This window comes from Diachasma alloeum, unplaced genomic scaffold (assembly GCF_001412515.2).
Source record: "Diachasma alloeum isolate Michigan unplaced genomic scaffold, Dall2.0 Dall_scaffold_00711, whole genome shotgun sequence".
NCBI classification, from domain to species: Eukaryota; Metazoa; Arthropoda; class Insecta; order Hymenoptera; family Braconidae; genus Diachasma; species Diachasma alloeum.
In genome coordinates, this window is record NW_021680842.1 from 565,493 (window position 1) to 587,882 (window position 22,390).

Consider the following 22,390-nt stretch of genomic DNA (forward strand, 5'->3'; position numbering starts at 1 on the left):
AATGAAAAAAATTAATAAAAATCCGCCCACGGGAGCTGTAAAATGAGGAAAATGCGGGAATTTACGAAGAATCGATGGACAATGAAAAAATCGATGTTTACACAATCGATGGGTTATTAAAAAAATCGATGTCTTTCGACTCCACTGAATGCCTCACGATTTTTTTTCCGAAATGAAAAAAATTAATAAAAATCCGCTCACGGGAGCTGTAAAATGAAAAACATCGATGTTTGGGCATGAAAAATCGATGTTTTCGATTAATCGACAAACATCGCCCATCCCTAGTGACCCTAGTCCTATTTACTAAAGATGAAAGAAACGTGAAGTTGTTTTATATCGAAATATCTCGAAACTGCCTGACCGCTAATCCGCAATTTTGATTGGTCAATGAGTCACGTGAATCAGTCGCTGAAAAAAAATCCCGGAATTTTCAAATTCTTCAAATGGCAAAAATTTGTTCTGCGTCATATTTTTCATTTTTTCATGTGTGAAGTTGATCTTTATATCAAAACATATCTAAATTGCCTAATTGTTGATCATGAGAAAAAAAAAACAGTATTTCTAAATTTTTTTAACTCACAAATTATTTTTCACTTCCCAAATTTTAATTTTTTCATATTTATCACACGCCAAAATGATCAATTCTTGCTTCTCAGATTTTCATACATAAATTCTAAACTCTACAAAATTCACGAAAATTCTTCGGTTCCCCAAATAATTCGAGAAAAATCTGTGACCTACGGTTATCTGGAAAACTGAAATTTTCCGAAGAATTCAAGAGATTTTTTCAGTTTTCTAGGAAATCAATTCATAACCCTCCCCTGATTTTTCAACAATTACAGATTTCAATCAGATTATTTTAAAAAGTAAAAAAAAAGAATCAATCGAAGATTAAAAATTATTCATTGATGCTTCACTCATCATTCTCTTCATTCTCTTAATTCTCTTTCAGTCATTATCAATATTTATAAAATATCTATGAGTATATGAAGTTGAATAAATTCGATTTCTTCATTTTCACAACAAAAAGATGAGCGCGCGCGAAAGCGCGCGCACACATCTAGTGACATCGAAAACTTGAGAGAGAAGCCTGATTCCGCTGGTGGCAAACTTCAGTTGTGTTCTTATCTTGAATTTTCGGAGTTTATTTTTCAGGTTAGGGGAAAATTTTCTCGTGTCAAGTTGTGTCAATTGGGTGTGATATCACTGATTATGACACCTGCGGCTGGAGGGCCAGCAGATGTGGGGAGCTATTGCTACGTCAACAATTCAAGTGACTATGAGGTTAATGGAGAGCTGCTGCTCTTGACAGACAAATTACAGTGATAATTATTAGGTTGTTAATTATGAAATTCGGGGGGTGGAAGACGTAACGAGTGGTGTTTGGTGGGCCTGAGGCTGCAGCTTTGAAGAGTTTATAATGTTCAAATTGGAGTCGTACATTACTCCGGTACTTCTCAATTACGTTGGGAAGTATGTGAAGAATTTCAGACCGGAACAGTCACAGGTATTCTTGATTATTTTGATTATTTTAATGGGAAAGGGATGGAGATTGAAGCAAGATGGATTTTCAGAATATATTCTCCAAAAATTCAGGGTTTAGAGGTAGTTTGGGTGGAATGGGACTTCTTAAATCATCAATATCTGCTGATTGAATGGGATAATTTAGATAAATCAGGTCTCATTTTCAAGTTTACACACATTAATTTCCATTCCACTTATAGATGTTGTAATTTGCCAATTAAAATACATATATAGATGTCAGAATTCATCAATTCTGCATCGACGGATTTTTTTTTCGTCAGAAAGATGTTAAACAATTTCTAGTCCTGAAGCAAAGCCAAATCACCACACAAATAACAACTCGACACTCGGCCCGGAGGCACAATTCATCACAAGCACAATTTATTACAACATATCTCATCGCAATTTGAACTCATCACAAATCTATTCATCGCAGTTATAACATAACATTTTCAAATACATTACCAATTACCAACACATTTGGCTCAATATAAGAACAGTATCAAAAACATGCGGAACGATATAAACAAACATCTTTCAAGAAATTACTGAATTAAATGAATCAACTGATTCGTCACAAAACAAAACGTAAAGAATACATTCTTCAATAAATTACACCACACAATTATTATTCTTATCTATGAAAACAACGGTTTTTGGATTCAGATTATTGTTTGTATTGAAAAACCAAAGAGTTTGATGTATAAATTATTGAAATAAATTCGGAGTCATATATTGTATCATATTACCGAATAAGTTATATAGAAAATTCAATAGCTATAGACTTCGATTCCATCACTACTTATTATGGCACAATTCATCATTCCATTTTATTATGACACAATTCATCTCAATCTATTTCATCACAAGCACAATTTATTACAACATATCTCATCGCAATTTGAACTAATCACAAATCTATTCATCACAGTTATAACATAACATTTTTAAATACATTACCAATTGCCAACACGTTTGGCTCAATATAAGAACAGTATCAAAAACGTGCGGAACGATATAAACAAACATCTTTCAAGAAATTACTGAATTAAATGAATCAACTGATTCGTCACAAAACAAAACGTAAACAATACATTCTTCAATAAATTACACCACACAATTATTATTCTTATCTATGAAAACAACGGTTTTTGGATTCAGATTATTGTTTGTATTGAAAAACCAAAGAGTTTGATGTATAAATTATTGAAATAAATTCGGAGTCATATATTGTATCATATTACCGAATAAGTTATATAGAAAATTCAATAGCTATAGACTTCGATTCCATCACTACTTATTATGGCACAATTCATCATTCCATTTTATTATGACACAATTCATCTCAATCTATTTCATCACAAGCACAATTTATTACAACATATCTCATCGCAATTTGAACTAATCACAAATCTATTCATCACAGTTATAACATAACATTTTTAAATACATTACCAATTGCCAACACGTTTGGCTCAATATAAGAACAGTATCAAAAACATGCGGAACGATATAAACAAACATTTTTCAAGAAATGATTGAATTAAATGAATCAACTGATTCGTCACAAAACAAAACGTAAATAATACATTCTTCAATAAATTACACCACACAATTATTATTCTTATCTATGAAAACAACGGTTTGTGGATTCAGATTATTGTTTGTATTGAAAAACCAAAGAGTTTGATGTATAAATTATTGAAATAAATTCGGAGTCACATATTGTATCATATTACCGAATAAGTTATATAGAAAATTCAATAGCTATAGACTTCGATTCCATCACTACTTATTATGGCACAATTCATCATTCCATTTTATTATGACACAATTCATCACAATCTATTTCATCACAAGCACAATTTATTACAACATATCTCATCGCAATTTGAACTCATCACAAATCTATTCATCACAGTTATAACAACATTTTTAAATACATTACCAATTACAATAAGAGGAATAATTAATGGGGTGTTGGAAGAGTTCAGCAATACTAATTTATTGTCAAATCGCGACGATNTCACTACTTATTATGGCACAATTCATCATTTCATTTTATTATGACACAATTCATCTCAATCTATTTCATCACAAGCACAATTTATTACAACATATCTCATCGCAATTTGAACTAATCACAAATCTATTCATCACAGTTATAACATAACATTTTTAAATACATTACCAATTACCAACACGTTTGGCTCAATATAAGAACAGTATCAAAAACGTGCGGAACGATATAAACAAACATCTTTCAAGAAATTACTGAATTAAATGAATCAACTGATTCGTCACAAAACAAAACGTAAACAATACATTCTTCAATAAATTACACCACACAATTATTATTCTTATCTATGAACACAACGGTTTTTGGATTCAGATTATTGTTTGTATTGAAAAACCAAAGAGTTTGATGTATAAATTATTGAAATAAATTCGGAGTCACATATTGTATCATATTACCGAATAAGTTATATAGAAAATTCAATAGCTATAGACTTCGATTCCATCACTACTTATTATGGCACAATTCATCATTCCATTTTATTATGACACAATTCATCTCAATCTATTTCATCACAAGCACAATTTATTACAACATATCTCATCGCAATTTGAACTCATCACAAATCTATTCATCACAGTTATAACAACATTTTTAAATACATTACCAATTACAATAAGAGGAATAATTAATGGGGTGTTGGAAGAGTTCAGCAATACTAATTTATTGTCAAATCGCGACGATTCGCTGCAAATCACAGCTTCTTCAGGCTCTGAAAACCAAACATAAATTCCATGACCGAATGTCACTCTAAATTTTACAATAAAACTCACACAAATACATTGATTGTAATCAAAACAAACACTCTAGCCTGTAATACTGAAAATTGCACAAATTGAGTAAACACTTGCTTGAAATATACAGAATTACCTTGACAGGTTTAGTACGCAGTCACTATAAACTCTAACAAAATGTGCGTGGAGCAACGACAACATATTAATTGATTAAAAATGGCAAAATACTCTAACAATAACATCGGGGTCTGCAGCAACACCTGTCATTAATCCCAGCCATGAACTATGCATTGGAGTGATAGATGTGAAAATTCACCACAATTTTCCTCCCAAATGTTTCCCCACTTTTCAGCAATTGATATCAACCCCAATCCCCCCAGGTATCCCTATGGGGTGGCGACGCAACCTTTCAAAATCTGGACCTCCGCCTGAACGTCCTGAACGAGCAGTTCGACCTCCCCTTCAGCTTCGTCAGCGGTCACATCCACGAGCTGCTGATCCACGTCCCCTGGGTGAAGATCACCTCGGAGCCCATAGTAATCACCATAAACACGATAGAATGCATCCTGAAGATGAACGACGGTTCCGAGAAGGGCGAGGACCTCCTCTCCCCGCGCTCCCCCGACTCCTTCCAAGAGGACACCCCCCCAGGCTACATGAGGAGTATCGTAACAAAAGTCGTCAACAACATAACGATAAACTGCAACAACCTCATCCTGAAGTTCGTGGAAGAAGACATAGTCCTCAGCGTGAACATCCGTTTCCTCTCGATGCAGACAGTCGACGACTCCTGGCAGCCGACCTTCGCAGACGTCAACGGCAACGACATGATCCTGCGCAAGGTCATCAGCATCGAGGACCTGACCCTCTGCCTCGACAAGATGGACTCATCAGGAAAAATCGACATCTACCAGGACCCAGTGGTCTACCGTTGCTCCATGACAATCAGAGCGATAATGAACTGCCAGAGCAGCCCCCTAAACCGTTCCACAATAACTCGATTCGACATGCACTGCTCTAAAATGGAATTCTCGATAACAGAGCAGCAAATCCCAATGCTGCTGCGACTAATATCAATGCTGATGGCTCTGCAGTCGAAGCGAGCCTTGACGAGCCATCGAAGGTCATCGATAACCGAGGAAATTCAGTCGGAAATTGGAGAGAGTGACGACTCGACCATTTCATCAGCTCCAATGGGCAACAGCAGTGGCTGGGGGACGTGGGCGTGGAACGCAGTGGCTTCAGTCCTTCCAGTCGACTGGGACGACGAACTGTCGATGGATCAACCCCTCAGCTACATCGGCCACACGGTTCACTTCGGAGTCTACATCGAGGAGGCGATTTTAACGCTGAAGACTGTGGAGACAATCAAGGAGTCGTTCTCCCACAAGTCAATGAAAATCAGATATCGACCTTTTCTCACTCTGAGACTCTCCGGGGTTGTTGCTGAGGCTGTCCAGCAGGGGATAACAGTCACTGCGTACAGAATGGGCATTGGGAGTGTGCTGCTGTCCCCCAGAGGCAACTGCAGCTGTGGATTCGTCGAGGTGAAGGCCAGTGCTGAGCTGCCACAGTACTTCCTCGCTGGGAATTCGGTTAATAATTACTTGAAGGACTCCCTGTTCGATGAGGACTTCACCATCAGTGGAGTAGTGACCAGAGAGTACAGCGAGAACATCCAGGAGAGATTATCTTCAGACACCAGAGCCAAAGAATTTTTTAAAAACTGCCCTGCCTTCTGCCTGGACTTCGTTCATCTCATCCAACTTCCTGAGGAGATTAAACAAGACGAGTTGTTCGATTTAGCGAGGAACTTCGAGTACAGCAATTTCCAGGAGAGAGAGGCTACGAGACTGTTCGTTGGGGATCTGGAGGTGAGAATCTGCTCTGGGGTTCTGCACAGGCTTCCAGTCATCACCAGTGCCATCGAAAAGTCTGATATTTTGAACTGCATTCCTCGTAGGGTCGAGCCAGCAGTCGGGGAATTGCCTCCAGTGACAGTCGAGGAGTACGAGTCGTTGAACGAATTCGTTCCCATGACTGAGACGTCGATAAACGTCTCGAATTTGTCGGTTCAGTTTCAGTTGGCTGACCACAGGAGTCACTTCAGGAGGAAATTTCCGCTGAACAAATTCCTGGATTACCCCAGACTACTTCTTAATTTGGATCATCTTCAGGGGGAGATGGTCGCCCCCATGTACTCGTTCAGATTAGCAGCTTGTGCGTCGAAACAGAGGGTTTTGTCAGAGAAAATGTTGAGCCAGTGCTACAAGAGGATCGAGGGAACGGTCTCTGGGTTCACCAGCCTCTTGTACTTATCAGAGACCTCTCACACCTCTCTGATCATGCCCTGCAGCCTGGCATTCTCCACGCAGACGTTGATCTACCCCCAGTACTGGGTGAACATTGAGTCCATCAACATCCCCAGGGAGACCCAGGACTGCAGGCTGGACAATCTCACCGTCACCACGACGAAAGCCAAATTCACAATGGCCCACGCAATCTTAACCTCGATTTTCTGGCCGGAGGAAACGGGGAATCCCCTGTTTTGCTCGTCACTGTTCCACGATGCATTCAGCGAAGTCAACGCCACCTACCTCGAGTTATCGATTGAAGGTATCAACTACTCTTCGGTAATTCTGCTGGGAACATTTACGAAGAGTTTGAGCGTTGGAAGTGTCAGGATTTTCGCTCTGAATGACGACGAGCAGGCGTTCGTGCTGTCAGGCCCCGAGGGCTCTGAGGGTTCAGAGAATATTCCCAAATTGCTGTCGGTGTCGGTGAGATACCCGAAGAACCCAGAGGCCCAGGAGCACGCGGTCATCGTGAGCCTCAGGGTCTCCCAGACTCGAGCGTCACTGGATCCCCTTCTTCTCGATTGGCTGCAGTACCAGAGCATTCGCCACGAGACTGAGCCCTCCGCAGGGTTGTCTGATAATCATGGCACCGAGGAGACGTCCTCTGACACGTCCACGAGGAAGAAAACATTCCCCAGTCTTCACGAGAACGTTCACAGCCCCTCCGAGAAGGATCGCAAGTGGAATTGGATCCTGGAAGCATCGAAGCAGCAGAGTTACCAGAAGTCAGAGGCCAAAGCCAATGTTGGAGTGGTGAAAAGAGTCACGAATTCGTACTTCTGGTGGAAGAGGATTGGGGTCATCTGCTGTGTCGAGCCCCTGGTGATGTACATGCCATCGAGATCGCTGGACGGCATCGGAATGAATGGAATCGAGGAGTCGAAGGAGCGAGCGATGTCGAGTCTCCAGGATCTCCAGATCTTCGTCATCAAAACTGCGCATTTGACCCTGCACTCTGCGAATTTCTCGCCTGATCAGCTGCTGAACGACAACTTCAGCATCTCCTCGATCCACCAGCTGTCGAATAACTTCCCCTGGGCCCTCAGTCTGACTGACTTTCACTGCTACACGTTGAGTAGTAAAAATCCATCAAGAAGGCAGTTGAACTTCCTGAGGATGGAGTCGTTGAACGCTACGATAGACGCGACAATCAAGCAGCACATGAACTCTGAATCCTCCCTGAACACCTTAGGCTTCTGCATCTACGTCGACACGTCCCCAATAACCATCTCCTGTTCAGACTCCCAGATAAAGCTGATCAACGAAATCCTCGATAAAACCTCGAGGATCGTCGAGTCCCACGTGAGCAGATCATCGAGGAGTCGTTCACGTGATGAACAGGTTGACATTCTGCTGGTGGGGCAGCCCCAGGCCCTCCAGAGCCCTCCGATACTGTGCACCGAGGAGACGGACACGACATCAACAACATCAACATCGAGGAATGAGTCTGAGAACGAGGAGAGCCCAGCTGTGATGACAGCCTGGATCCAGTGGACAATAACAAAAGTCTCAGTTAAACTCTACACTCTTCACCCCATCAGCCACGTGGAACGAAAGATGGTGATGGAGCTGGAGGACATCATCACGTCCCTCGACTGGCAGCCAATCTACATTCAGCTGAAGAACAAAGTCACAACAGCCACCGTCTTCCATTACGTGAGGTCATCACGAACCCTTAACGACCACTGGCGTCTGGGGGAATTCTCAGGGATCATCATGTGCCCAGGGGAGCAGGACGACCTGGTCAAGGGGATCCAGGCCGACGACTTCCTGACGGTCACTGTGACGAGAGCAAAGTCGAATAACGTCTACAACAAGTGGAGTTCCTACCACAAACACCATAAAACTCACAAGAATCATTACTCCTACATCGACGACAGCTCTTTGTCCAGTTACATCACAGAAGTGGTGGTTAAACTGCAGATCCTGGAGGTGATCCTGCCGATGGACGTCATCAGGACGTACGTGGACACCCTGACGAGCAAGAGTTCTGGTCTCGATTCTACTTTGGATCAAAAACATTTAACGAATTGTTCTCGCCAGCTCCTCCCCCTGATCTACGCTGACTTCAAGGGAGTCACTCTGGTGTTTCCAGTGTCGACGAAGAGGAACGAACTCCAGCACGACACGATAGTCGTCAGGACCGAGGGCATCAGCGTCAATCCCCACGCGGAGAACCCCATCTGCAGGGTGATACACCGTCCTGATATCTACGAGCTTGCAGCACAGGCGAACATCCTGAGCACGCCAGGATCAGCAGTGGAGGATCGACAGTACGAGATCAAGATAAACGACATATTGACGTACAGCACGTCCTGGATCCATCGTCAGGTGAATCTGACGAAACGAAACGCCCAGGCCTCCCTCTACACGATGAACGAGAATCCTGCGTTGGAGTGGAACAACATGATTGACACTGGGGATCATGGCGAGGTTCAGTGTCTATCGTTGACCTCTGGCTTCGATGTCTGCTCCATCGTGGCTCCACCGATTATTTATAAGTCAGACACAATTGTGTGTGGGACAGCTGTGGAGATCACTTGTCTGACTGATATCGACGTTGCTGTTAATCTGGAGCAGATTAAGCTGATTACTATGTTGGCTGAGCAGTTGGTGGAGCTGTCTCGAGCCTCTGGTGATGCTGAGGATCGTGGGGATGAGGGGGTGAGGGAGAATGGGTCCCCCCATCCACGACAGCAGCTGGTGGACTCACCTGGAAGAGAAGGGAATGCAGACAGAAGTGGGGAGAATCAACGAGAATATGGTCAGGACAGTGGGGTCGACGTGGACATGTCCTCCACAGACGTGGGCTGCCACCTGCCTTCCCTAGGGTCGAAGAACCCCACGATACTGCCTTTTGAGTACCTCATGAACTTCGGGAAAATCTCGATTACAATTTACGAAAACTCGAGGGGTAAATCCAACAGCAGAAGCGCGAGCATTTCTCCGCTGATTCATCTCCTCATTAATCAGCCGAACACCTACATCTCTCAGCAGAGCATCACGAGAATCTTTCAGGTCAACTGCTTCGATATATCCATGTCCTTTCCCGATGAGAATAGGTTTATGGAGGCTGTTCCAACAGCTGCGGATTTTAAAAGAATGTTTGTAGAGACGAAGAACGGGGAACCCCACCCCAACACGGGGATTCCCCCTTCGTTCGCGATCGTTAGAATTCAAAGTGAGGGCGATAAAAAGTCGATTAACGTTGACATGGGTCGACCCACGAGAATGAATTTTTCGTTACCACTGATCGATCTAATTGACTCGACTCGAGAAAAATTATTGAAGTGCTTTAGGGGGAGTAAAACGAGTGCCAACTCCTCGGAATCCCCCGAATTGTCACCAGAACCTGTACCAACCGAAAAAAACATAATTTCAAATCTTCCAAACGTGAACATAACAACGAAACAAATGGTCTTGGCTCTGAAATCCGACACCACCTCGGAGTTGATCCTTTCGATGTCCTCACTGTCAGCAGGACTGACGAGTAAGCCAAGAAGAATGAACGGAACCATTGCCCTGTCCTCAGCGATGATAACAACGAACGTTTACGGGAGCTATCGTGCCCTGCTGAGCCCAATGTCCGGCAGTTTCTCCATGAACATCAGTTGGGAGAGCTGGCACGACCCTCAGGACCTCCCCCAGACGAAAATTCAAGCCTACAGCGAGCACATCCACCTGGACGTCGGCCCCGAGCAGCTGAGGGTCGTCAGGAGCGTCCAGAGGAGCCTCGAAACTCTGTCAGAAAAATTCCTGAAGCCTTCGATGAACGAGAGGACTGACGATAAACGAAAAGCGTCGAGTGCTACTGAGCAGCATTACCAGGACGACCTCAAGGTCGGGGCCTTCCAGTTCATCGACGGAACAGCTGATGACATGCCACTGCCTTATCAAGTCATATTCTCCAGGCACCCTAGTCAGTCGATGGTCTGGCGTTACCCCCAGCCCAGGATTCTCACTCGTCTGCACATGAATGAAGCTCTCCAATCGATCATCGACGACACTGAGGTCGACTTCGAGAGCATTCTCTGTGTCATCGAGTTCTGGAGCGAGTCTCTGTCGTCTTACCAGCGCTACATCGAATTCCCAATCCTGGAGATCAAGAAGCCGACGTTCAAGCTGCCCAGCAAGTTCCCAACTAGAGCTGTCGCCTGCGTCTGGAGGCTGACCCTCCACTCGGGGGATCTGGACTCCAGGACTCTCGCTGGCTGCCTCAGGATCGACTCCTACTTCAACTCCTCACTGGTGTCCGCGATGGAGGTGACGCTCAACGTCAGGAGCGTCGATCTGGCGTTCTACAATCACATCGACACTTCGGTGTATCGAAATCTCTCGAGTCCCCTGGAGCACTACAAGTTGAATAACATCATTCCCAGCACTCAGGTCTTCGCCATTGTTCAACATCGAAATGTCTTGGTTGTTTTCAATAAGTGGGAGGACTCGGTGCTCGTGGACCTGTCTGGGAGCTTGTCCATCGACGTCATGGACTATGCTTACCTCAGGATGCAGAGGTTCCTCCAGGAGGTGGCTGGAAAAATCCAGGTCTCCAGGTCTGATCACACGAATGTCGTCATGATGTGGCAGGAGGTCTCCCTCAGGTTCGGCCCTGAGGTCTCCCACACGTTGACGTTGTCCTTCAGCCTCTGGAATTCAGCTCTCGAGGATGACGAGAAGATCATGAAGAATGAGGGGGTCATCCTGAGCAGGATCGTGGTGGCCAACAATTGTAATGTCCCAGTGAGATTTGGACAGAGTCAGTCACCCGATGACATTCTCCTCCAGACGTCTGAGTGCCACTTCTACACTTGGTGCCACAGTGGCAATAAGAGCATGAGGATCGCCACAAAAAACACTGGCTGGCTCTGGAGTCGAGCCTTCAACGTCAGAGCAGACGGGGTTCGACAGGTTGTCTTCGACAAATCCTCGAACTCTGGAGTTCACGTGAACGTTAAGTCACTTTCCCCAACGCAGAAGCTGATAACGTTCTGGGGACAGCTGATCGTCTGCAATTCGTTGATCGAGGACTTTGAACTGAGGCTTCTGAGGTACGACAACTCGTCGAAAACGAGGAAGATCGTCTCTGAGGACGGCTCCTACGTCCTGACGAACAGGAAACCCCTGTCGATGATAATAGACCAGAAGGAGAACTTCGCGATTAGGCTGAGGTTCCTGAAGTCCCCGAACTCGTGGACTGGAGACATTCCTCTTCACGCGAACGCCAAGTGCGATCAGCCCTGGCTGGTGAAGGTGCCCCATCAGGGGAAGGATAAGTTCCTCAGCATCTGGGTGAGGATCGTCCAGGAGTCCAGTGACAACGGACGAATCCTGGTGATCCTGAGCCCCCTCTACATGGTGAGGTCCTTTCTACCTGTTGATGTGGGAGCTAGACTGGAGACCCCGACTCTGTCTTCATCCTTCGACACGACCATCCCTGGCTGTGGGGAGGTGCAGCAGGTGAACTGCCCTGGGACCTTCGAGAACTACCACCAGCTGACGTTCCACAGCAACTATGAAATCTCGACACTGCAGACGTCGATTCCTGTCTCCTACAACTGCGTGGACCAGAGGAGCTTCTTCAAGAGGTCTCAGAGGGAGGATGTCGATCAGATCCTCGAGGGTCTCTACTCGAAGGTGTGTTGAAAATTGTAATTATACAAACTTAACACAGGATTTTAGGTCTAAAGTGATAATGAAGATCTTTATTGATTGAAGGAAGTAATAGAAAGGTCTCGATCGGATTTATCTCAACTCTCACTCGGCTCGTTAACCGAACTATCAAACTCAAACTGACCTCAACACCCTCTATCTTCTCCCTATCCCTAAAGGTCAGAATAAGGGTCTCATTATCTGTCTACATTGTGAAAATCCAAATCGACTTCTGGTGATAAAAATTTGGGACTAGAAATGAAGACTCCGAAATTAACGGTCATGAGGGTCAGAATAAGGGTTATGGGGGTCAAAATAAGGTTCACAAGGGTCAGATTAAGGGTAACAAGGGTCAGAATAAGGGGGCAGATAAGGTCCACAAGGGTCTATTTGAGGGTTATGTGGGGCAGATTTTGGGTCACAAGATTGAGGGTCACAAATATCAGATTAAGGGCCCAAATAAGGGTAACAAGGGTCAGATTAAGGGTCACCAGGGTCAGACTAAGGGTCCAAATATGAGACATTGAGGTCAGAAACTAAAGGTCACCAGGGTCAAAATAAGGTTCACGAGGGCTATAATGAGGGCCAGATTAAGGATCCAAATGAGGCTCACAAGGGTCAGATTAAGGATCACGAAGGTCAAATTGAGGCTCTGAATAAAGGTCGTGGGGGTCAGAAATTAAGGGTCAAGGGTCAAAATAAGGGTCTCGATATCTCTATATTGCAAAAATCCAAATCGACTTTTGGTGATGAAAATTTGGTGCTCGAAATTAAGACTTCAATATTAAGGGTCAGAAATGAAGGATCACCAGGATCAAAATAAGGTTCACGAGGGCTATAATGAGGGCCAGATTGAGGATCCAAATAAGGGTCACAAGGGTCAGATTAAGGATTACGAAGGTCAGATTGAGGGTCCGAATAAGGGTCGTGGGGGTCAGACACTAAGGGTCAAGGGTCAAAATAAGGGTCTCAATATCTCTCTATATTATAAAAATTCAAACCGACTTTTGGTGATGAAAATTTGGTGCTCGAAATTAAGACTCCAATATTAAGGGTCAGAAATGAAGGGCCAAATAAGGGTCACGAGGGATATAACGAGGGTTACGAGGGTCAGATTAAGGGTCACAAGGGTCAGATTAACGTCATGACGATCATATGTTGACGTGCGGAGCGAGCAGAGGGCGTAGCCCCCTAGTAAATAATAATATTCATTCACAAAACAAATCACTAACAGGTGAAGCCTCGCTGGCCCCTGAGGGACGAAGACGAGAACGTCTGGAGGCCTGTGAAGCAAGGGAGAACTCACGCCTTCATCCGGTACCAAGACGCAGGGCTGGTCTCCAGCACTTTGTTGTTCGAGATTCGACCCTGGTGCTACATAATGAACTCCCTGGGATGGCCGATCTCCATAGTATCCTCCAGTGATCACCTTGTGGAGATCCCTCACCTAGGAGTGGCTGCACCCCCCAAATTAGATGGCATATTCCACCTGCAGATCGAGATCGACGACGAGCTCTACGACTCCACGGCCCTGCAGCTGGCGAACTCCGAGTGGAACAGAGGGTTCATCATGCCCCAGATAAGTGGATTGATCCCAGTGGATGGGACAATCCGAGTCAGCATCGACTGCAAAGCCAGGGGAGTCTGCAGTCTAGTCATCAACTCGAGTGTTCAGGAGGAGATCAGGATGATCAGGGTCATGAGCAGTCACATCTTCTGCAATTTCACGTCGCAGAGCCTCAGGATATCGACGCTATCAGCAAGTTTATCGTCCTCTGGGGTCGATGTGCCTGAGGACCTCGAGCTGCTCAGCAGGGAGAGCCCTCCGAGTGCTGTGAAGAGGGAGGGAATACCCATCAGCCAGTGGTACCAGGTCGCAGGTGCTTCTGACAACCCCAGGAGCAACGAATCCCCCTTCCTCCTGCTGAACGCTGGGTTCGGCTGGTCGTGTCCCTCGAGGGTGGAGCCAGGGATCAGTCGCAACTGCGTGGCAGTCCCCTTCGAGGACACCTCGATCCCCCTGGTGATAACCACCCAGAAGGACAAGGAAGTGACTTACGTCGTGGCGTCTCACGACGAACATCCACAGCTGGTGATAATGAACACCTGCTCCTTCGATCTGATCGTTCGTCAGGTGAATCCAGGGAGGAGCAATGTCGAGCCTGATGCCCCTCCCTTCACCTGGGCCTGCGAGGTCCCCAGGGGAAAGTCTCGGCATTATTCAACTCCAAACGTTGGGAGAATGCTCCCAGACGCTGCTAATGCCAGGGAGACCAAGTGCTCACTTCACCTGTCCTCGAGGGAGAGGGACTGGTTCAAGGTAAATGGCTGTTAGCGGGGACATATCAACATTAATAAATTCTAATAGCAGAGGGTGATTGTACATCGTTTGGTAATCAATGGTACACCAACACCACAGGCCCATCGATTCGTAATTAGTTATTTTTTATATTTTATTTTTGACACTGCCCACAACCTTCCCCTCATTTTTTAACAATTACAGATTTTAGTCAGATTATTTTTAAAAGTAAAAAACAAAACAATCGAAGATTAAAAATTATTCTTTGATGTTTCACTCTTCATTCTCTTAATTCTCTCCAAGTCATTATCAAAATTTAAACCATCTATGAGTATATGAAGTTTAATAAATTCGATTTCTTCAATTTCACAACAAATAGATAAACACAGGTCTGTATAGTTTACAAAAAAAATGATGGATATAATAAGAAAGAGCCACAGCAATAGTACACAGTACTTTTGAAGATATTCGAATTCTAATGTTATACCAATCCTTCCAAACCTTCCCCTCATTTTTCAACAATTACAGATTTTAGTCAGATTATTTTTAAAAGTAAAAAAGAAAAGAATCGAAGATTAAAAATTATTCTTTGATGTTTCACTCTTCATTCCCTTAATTCTCTCCAAGTCATTATCAATATTTAAACCATCTATGAGTATATGAAGTTTAATAAATTCGATTTCTTCAATTTCACAACAAATAGATAAACACAGGTCTGTATAGTTTACAAAAAAAATGATGGATATAGTAAGAAAGGGCCACAGCAACAGTACACAGTGCCTTTGAAGATATTCGAATTCTAATGTTATACCAATCCTTCCAGACCTTCCCCTCCTTTTTCAACAATTACAGATTTTAGTCAGATTATTTTAAAAAGTAAAAAAGAACAGAATTAATCGAGGATTAAAAATTATTCATTGATGTTTCACTCTTCATTCCCTTAATTCTCTTCAAGTCATTATCAATATTTAAACCATCTATGAGTATATGAAGTTTAATAAATTTGATATCTTCAATTTCACAACAAATAGATAAACACAGGTCGGTATAGTTTACAAAAAAAATGATGGATATAGTAAGAAAGGGCCACAGTAATAGTACACAGTGCCTTTGAAGATATTCGAATTCTAATGTTATACCAATCCTTCCAGACCTTCCCCTCCTTTTTCAACAATTACAGATTTTAGTCAGATTATTTTAAAAAGTAAAAAAGAACAGAATTAATCGAAGATTAAAAATTATTCATTGATGTTTCACTCTTCATTCCCTTAATTCTCTTCAAGTCATTATCAATATTTAAACCATCTATGAGTATATGAAGTTTAATAAATTCGATTTCTTCAATTTCACAACAAATAGATAAACACAGGTCTGTATAGTTTACAAAAAAAAATGATGGATATAGTAAGAAAGGACCACAGCAACAGTACACAGTGCCTTTGAAGATATTCGAATTCTGTTATACCAATCCTTCCAAACCTTCCCCTCATTTTTCAACAATTACAGATTTTAGTCAGATTATTTTAAAAAGTAAAAAAAAACAGAATTAATCGAAGATTAAAAATTATTCATTGATGTTTCACTCTTCATTCCCTTAATTCTCTTCAAGTCATTATCAATATTTAAAACATCTATGAGTATATGAAGTTTAATAAATTCGATTTCTTCAATTTCACAACAAATAGATAAATACAGGTCTGTATAGTTTACAAAAAAAATGATGGATATAGTAAGAAAGGGCCACAGCAACAGTACACAGTACCTTTGAAGATATTCGAATTCTAATGTTATACCAATCCTTCCAAACCTTCCCCTCATTTTTCAACAATTGCAGATTTTAGTCAGATTATTTTAAAAAGTAAAAAAGAACAGAATTAATCGAAGATTAAAAATTAGTCATTGATGTTTCACTCTTCATTCCCTTAATTCTCTTCAAGTCATTATCAAAATTTAAACCATCTATGAGTATATGAATTTTAATAAATTTGATATCTTCAATTTCACAACAAATAGATAAACACAAGTCTGTATAGTTTACAAAAAAAAAAGATGGATATAATAAGAAAGGACCACAGCAATAGTACACAGTGCCTTTGAAGATATTCGAATTCTAATGTTATACCAATCCTTCCAAACCATTTTAAAGATGATTCTCAATCCTACATGTGAAATAAATTAAATGAATTGACCCGGCTGACGATATGTACCCCTGATTCAAGGTGATCGACCTCCCAGTGGAGAAGCCCATCAGATTCGACCAGTACGTGCAGATGGACTCCCACAGGGACCTGAAGATCGTGGTGGAGAGCAGAGGCCACTCGGTCCACATAACCGTGGAGCCAAAGTCTGAGATTGAGGTGTCAGTGAAGGACATCAGGAGTCGATTGCTGCTGGAGGGCCCTTCCCCCAAGTCCTCCGAGCAGGTTCGAAGTCCCTCGCCCCGGGAGCCCCCCGAACTACCCGAGAGCTCGTCGCTCTGCCTGACCGATGGCCTCTTCGACAACAGGATATCCCAGAAGAGCCAGCAGGACGACGAGGAGAAGTTCCTGACGCTCTACGTCAAGGGGGTCAACCTGGTGATCTCTCTGAACACCACCGAGGGCAGTCAGCGGGTCGAAGTGGCCAGTTTCTACCTCCTGCACACGATAATAAACGTGACGTCGACAGTCAGGTGCCTGAGCCTCGGGGTCATGATTGGAGATCTCCAGTTCGACAATCAGATGTTCGATCAGGGGGGCTTCGACTTCCCAGTGGTCCTCATCTCCCAGAAGCCCTCGGTGAAGCCTGAGAGGGCCTTCAACGTGACTTCCTCCCTGGAGAACTGCATCGCAGAGCTGAGGAGGAGCTCTCTGTTCAGTGTGGAGTGCCTGTGGGAGAGGATCGAGGGGAAAAACGCCTGCAAGAGCGTCCACGTGAGGGTTCTACCCATCAACATCTACATCGAGGACAAGTACGTCACGCAGCTGCTGGAGTACGCGACCTCCATGGTGCGCCCCTGCTGCATAATGTCTGGTGACACCAGGGGAGTCGACTCCTTGGACGAAAGTGGGAGGATAAATGCCCCCACGAGTGTCATCATCGACGCTGGGATCATGAGCTCACCCCTGAGGATCCAGAGCCTGATGATCGAGCCCATCTCCATTCTGCTGAGTGTCCACACCTCGGTGAGGCTCTACGTCGCCCTCGACCACTCGCCCCTTCACTTCGGGGTCTTCGAGAGGGAGAATTTATTCACAACTCCTTACAGACTGGGGAACGCCCTGACGATGCACTACTTGTCTGGGGCTATCTTCGGGGCTGGCTGGGTCGTTGGTTCCCTGGAAATTCTGGGCTCACCTGGGAGTTTTGCGCAGGCTTTGGGCTCGGGGCTGAAGGACTTCATCGCTCTGCCCTTCCAGGGGCTGCTGCAGGGCCCCTGGGGGTTCGTCGTTGGCGTCACTCATGGATCCGCCAGTCTCATGAGGAACATCACTGCTGGGACTGTTAATTCGGTGACGAAACTTGCGTCGAGTGTCGCGAGGAATCTCGACAGGCTGACGTTGGACGAGGAGCACGTGCAGAGGCAGGAGGAGTCCAGGAGGACGAGGCCCCAGGGGATGGCGCAGGGGCTCTACCAGGGGCTCACGGGCTTTGGCATCAGCATTCTGGCGGCTGTGGCAGGACTCGCTCATCATCCTCTGCAGAATTTGCTGAATGGGGAGACCAGTGCCAAGGGCCTGATGACTGGGGTGGGGCTGGGGCTCGTGGGGGTCGTCACCAAACCTCTCTCGGGGGCTGCTGAGCTCGTCGCCCTGACTGGCCAGGGGCTGCTCCAGAGGACTGGGTGGAACTCCCTTCCCTCTGCCAGGAGGCAGTCCAGTTCTGGGGATTGTCAGGTCAACTCCTTCTCCACGAGGTACGTCTGGAAGCTTGCGTCGTTGATGCTCAAGAATTGTGATAATATTTTGTACTTGACGGACGCTGAGTTTGTGGACAACAAGGGGAACAGGTGTGATGTCACTATTGTTGTCACGAGGCATGATCTGCTGGTGGTGAACAGGGGGGAGGACAAGGTTTACAAACTGTTTGGGCTGAGGGAGCTGAGCTTTGGGGAGGACTTTGGGGATGACTCCTCGTTGAGGCTCAGTTACTCGGTGGCACAGCAGCAGAAGTACCAGAGTGAGACGCCCAGCGAACGTCTGGAGATGGACCAGGAGATGAGGAGCAGGGTCGAACAGTATGTGATCAGCAGCTCGGGGCTCGTCAGCCTTGGAGAGAGCGAGGCACAGAGTTCTGTGCAGGCCACGTACTCCTCCAGTTTCGCGGTGAATTCCCTCAACTTTTATCTGGAATCCTCGGAGAGGAATTATCTGAGGGCACTCATGAGCATTGTCAAGAGACAGAGTCAAGGAATCGATTTTACAGTTTTATAAGAGTAATAAAGAGGTCTTTGAGGGGAGCTGCGAGTATTTTGTAATTAGATGAAGTAATATATTTTTATTTTGAGAGGGGGGGGGGGGGTAAATTGAGTGAAATAGCGAATTGAAGTGTTTTGTTATTGAGTATTTTTATTGTCTAAATATATAAGTAAAAACACCTTCTATTTTTATACATTTCGGAGGTTTACGTGTTGATTCTTCCAATTTTACTAGAGCTGTAGTAAATCCCACAAGACTTGCATTTAAAATTTGTTTAATGGATTAAATTATTGCAGGGGAATTTGTAGTAGGAAAAATAGATTTTGCAATCTAAAAATTTTATTTTCATCGTTTTAATCAGGGATTTGCGTTCCTTTTGAGTAATTTCTATTGTCTAAATATATAAGGAAAAACACCTTCGATTTTTATACATTTCGGAGGATTACGTGTTGATTCTTTCAATTTTACTAGAGCTGTAGTAAATGCCACAAGTCTTGCATTTTGATTTTTTTTAATGGATTAAATTATTGTAGGGGAATTTGTAGTAGAAAAAACAGATTTTGCAATCTAAAAATTTTATTTTCATCGTTTTAATTTGTTTGAGTTCCTTTTGAGTAATTTCTATTGTCTAAATATATAAGTAAAAACACCTTCGATTTTTATACATTTCGGAGGTTTACGTGTTGATTCTTTCAATTTTACTAGAGCTATAGTGAACCCCACAGTCCTTGCATTTCAAGTCTTCTGTGCTCGTTGAGACTAATTTTTTTCGACAAATCAAATGACTGCAGGGAAATTTGTAGTAGTAATTACACGATTCGCAGCAAGAACAGATGTTCATTGTTTTTTCTGCAGGCTCCAAGGATTTTTCATCCTCATTAAAACGCCTCAAGTTCGACATGACGAGTTTTAAATCACTTTCTAAATTGTCGTCGATCCTAGAACAATTCCCTGACGGGCTTTGATCGATCCCAATTTTCTCGCTCTTAACTAAATCTTTTTGAGAATTATTTCGTGATGAATTTTGCGAACACCGAGCAACAATTGGAATTTTACAGCTATCAAAATATTTTTTTATCGAAGTAATTGGCAGTTTATCTCGCCTAGTATAACTAGAATAACGTGATACACACGTTTGCGGAATTGCACTAGTTCTGGCAGATATTTTCCTCAAATCGACGACGTTGTTCTTGATTTTTCCAGTACAATTGCTTCCTAACACTCTCGGCATGGATTTGATTTCTACTAAATTACTGTTCTCCGATAGAAATTTATCGATTCTGGCTTTCAAAGTCGATGCGAAAACAGGGCGCTGAGCTTCAGTGAATGGAACACCGGTGAATGGATCGCCCAGTGGTCTTCCCCACAGAGCCTGACTCTCGGCGTATTTTTCCAAAGTGCTTTGGTCGATTACTTTTCCGGAGGGCAAGACCACTGGCTGCTGCATTATACTGCAGGTAATTGGGTCCAAGAACAATTCGGGAATGTCTGGGGAGTTCATTGGCTCCGTCGAGGTTTGTTGGTCTCTGTGAAGTTGTAAAACAAGTGGTCAATTGCATTTTTTAAATAAATTTTTTAAAATAGTCATTGTTGCCAATAAATTAGCAATTTTTCGTTAACTATTAAGAAATGTTAGAGTTGAATATGTTAATAGAGAATAATTTACACAAAATAAACATTTACAGACTTTTCTGTAAGAAAATAACTATTGGAAAATGCCAATCAAAGTTGCCTAATTTCCAATTGCAGGATTGCCACAAAAAATGGTTTCTTTGAATGGTTGCTTAGAATTCCACCAAAACACCGATAGAATTCTCATGAAGAAAATTTAATCAGTACAAAAATTCCCCAAAAACTCACGCGTCAGTTGTCTCCTCAAAGTCGTCCCCAGTGCTCTCCTCGGAAATCTCTTGCTCCAAAGGCCTCAGTCTGTTCCCCAAAGGCCTCACGATCAGCTCCCCCATCTCCCTCGCAACATCCTGGCTGTTGCACCCTGAGACAAGCCCCCAGATCTCTACTCTCTCAATCGCAGGCACAGACTTCTCAGTTTTGACGATCGACAGCCTCAGGCCCTTGACCTTCTCCAGAGCCACCTGACCCCCTCCGATGAAGGCACTTGAGAAACCCATCGGTCCAGCAATTTCCTTGGCATCTCCAGGCCTACGGAATACTGCCCCGGCCTCGGTTGCCTTCAGAAAACAGCTGGAGACGATCCTGAAGTCCTCCTGACGATGACTCCTGACGGAGATCCGAAACCCCGAGGACTTCTGCGCTCCAATCCGCGGCCAAACCACGATGTGATGGATTCTAACCCAACAATTGAAGATGAAGTCGATGTTTACTGGGGGCCTTATGCAGGAGTAGGCCAGGAACCCCTTGGTGGTGCTCTTCAAGAGATTGTCGACCTCGTATCCCTCGGTGGTGATCGTGTCGCATGTGACAGTTGTCTTCAGAAACTCTTGACAGAAATTTACCAACATGTTCTGTCACTTGTTCACGCTGACACTGATAGACACTGGGACTTTAACTGATTGTTGACATAAAATTTAATTGAAATTGGCATGAGTTTTTTTTTCAGAACGCCAGACACATGGTGACAACACTGATAAAAGAATAACAATGGCAGCAGCTGACCAATCAGGTGAGCAGGGGTGAGATTAATCGAAAATATCGAGATTTTTCATACACCAATGTCGATGTTTTGAACGGTCGATTAATCGAAAATATCGACATTTTTCATGCCCCAAAGTCGATGTTTTCAATGGACGATTAATCGATTTTCGATTTTTTTGCAATGTCAATTTTTTTTAATTCCGTCATTTGTTCGCACTGACATTGATAAAACAATAACAATGGCAGCAGCTGGCCAATCAGGTGGGGCAGGGGTGAGCGATGTTTGTCGATTAATCGAAAATATCGAGATTTTTCCTGCCCCAAAGTCGATGGTTTCAGTCGATGTTTTCAACGGCCGATTAATCGATTTTCAATTTTTTTTTGCAAAGTAGATTTTTTTAAATTCTGTCACTTGTTCACGCTGACACTGATAAAACAATAACAACGGCAGCAGCTGACCAATCAGGTGGGGCAGGGGTGAGCGATGTTTGTCGATTAATCGAAAATATCGAGATTTTTCCTGCCCCAAAGTCGATGGTTTTAGTCGATGTTTTCAACGGACGATTAATCGATTTTCGATTTTTTTTGCAATGTCAATTTTTTTTAATTCCGTCACTTGTTCGCACTGACACTGATAAAACAATAACAACGGCAGCAGCTGACCAATCAGGTGGGGCAGGGGTGAGCGATGTTTGTCGATTAATCGAAAACATCGAGATTTTTCATGCCCCAAAGTCGAT

The 22,390-nt window shown here is 43.7% G+C and overlaps 2 protein-coding genes across 3 annotated transcripts; one reads left to right on the forward strand and one right to left on the reverse strand.

Annotated features, from left to right (window-relative positions):
- Positions 1-1,210: 1,210 nt before the first annotated feature.
- On the forward strand, positions 1,211-19,735 carry LOC107044317 (vacuolar protein sorting-associated protein 13B). The gene is made up of 4 exons (XM_015266146.2): positions 1,211-1,507; positions 4,716-12,326; positions 13,576-14,661; positions 16,860-19,735. The coding sequence occupies exons 1-4, from the start codon at positions 1,421-1,423 to the stop codon at positions 19,050-19,052; spliced, it is 10,977 nt and encodes a 3,658-aa protein (XP_015121632.1). The 5' UTR covers positions 1,211-1,420; the 3' UTR covers positions 19,053-19,735.
- Positions 19,311-21,643, reverse strand: LOC107044318 (RING finger protein 37). Of its 2 annotated transcripts, XR_001461331.1 has the most exons (3): positions 20,898-21,643; positions 19,657-20,563; positions 19,311-19,422 (listed from the first exon to the last, which is right to left on the reverse strand). XR_001461331.1 is itself a non-coding variant. In XM_015266148.1 (2 exons), the coding sequence occupies exons 1-2, from the start codon at positions 21,515-21,517 to the stop codon at positions 19,714-19,716; spliced, it is 1,470 nt and encodes a 489-aa protein (XP_015121634.1). In that variant the 5' UTR covers positions 21,518-21,643; the 3' UTR covers positions 19,311-19,713. The 2 variants fall into 2 exon arrangements, 1 of the variants encoding a protein (XP_015121634.1); XM_015266148.1 differs by having other exon boundaries at positions 19,311-20,563.
- Positions 21,644-22,390: the final 747 nt, after the last annotated feature.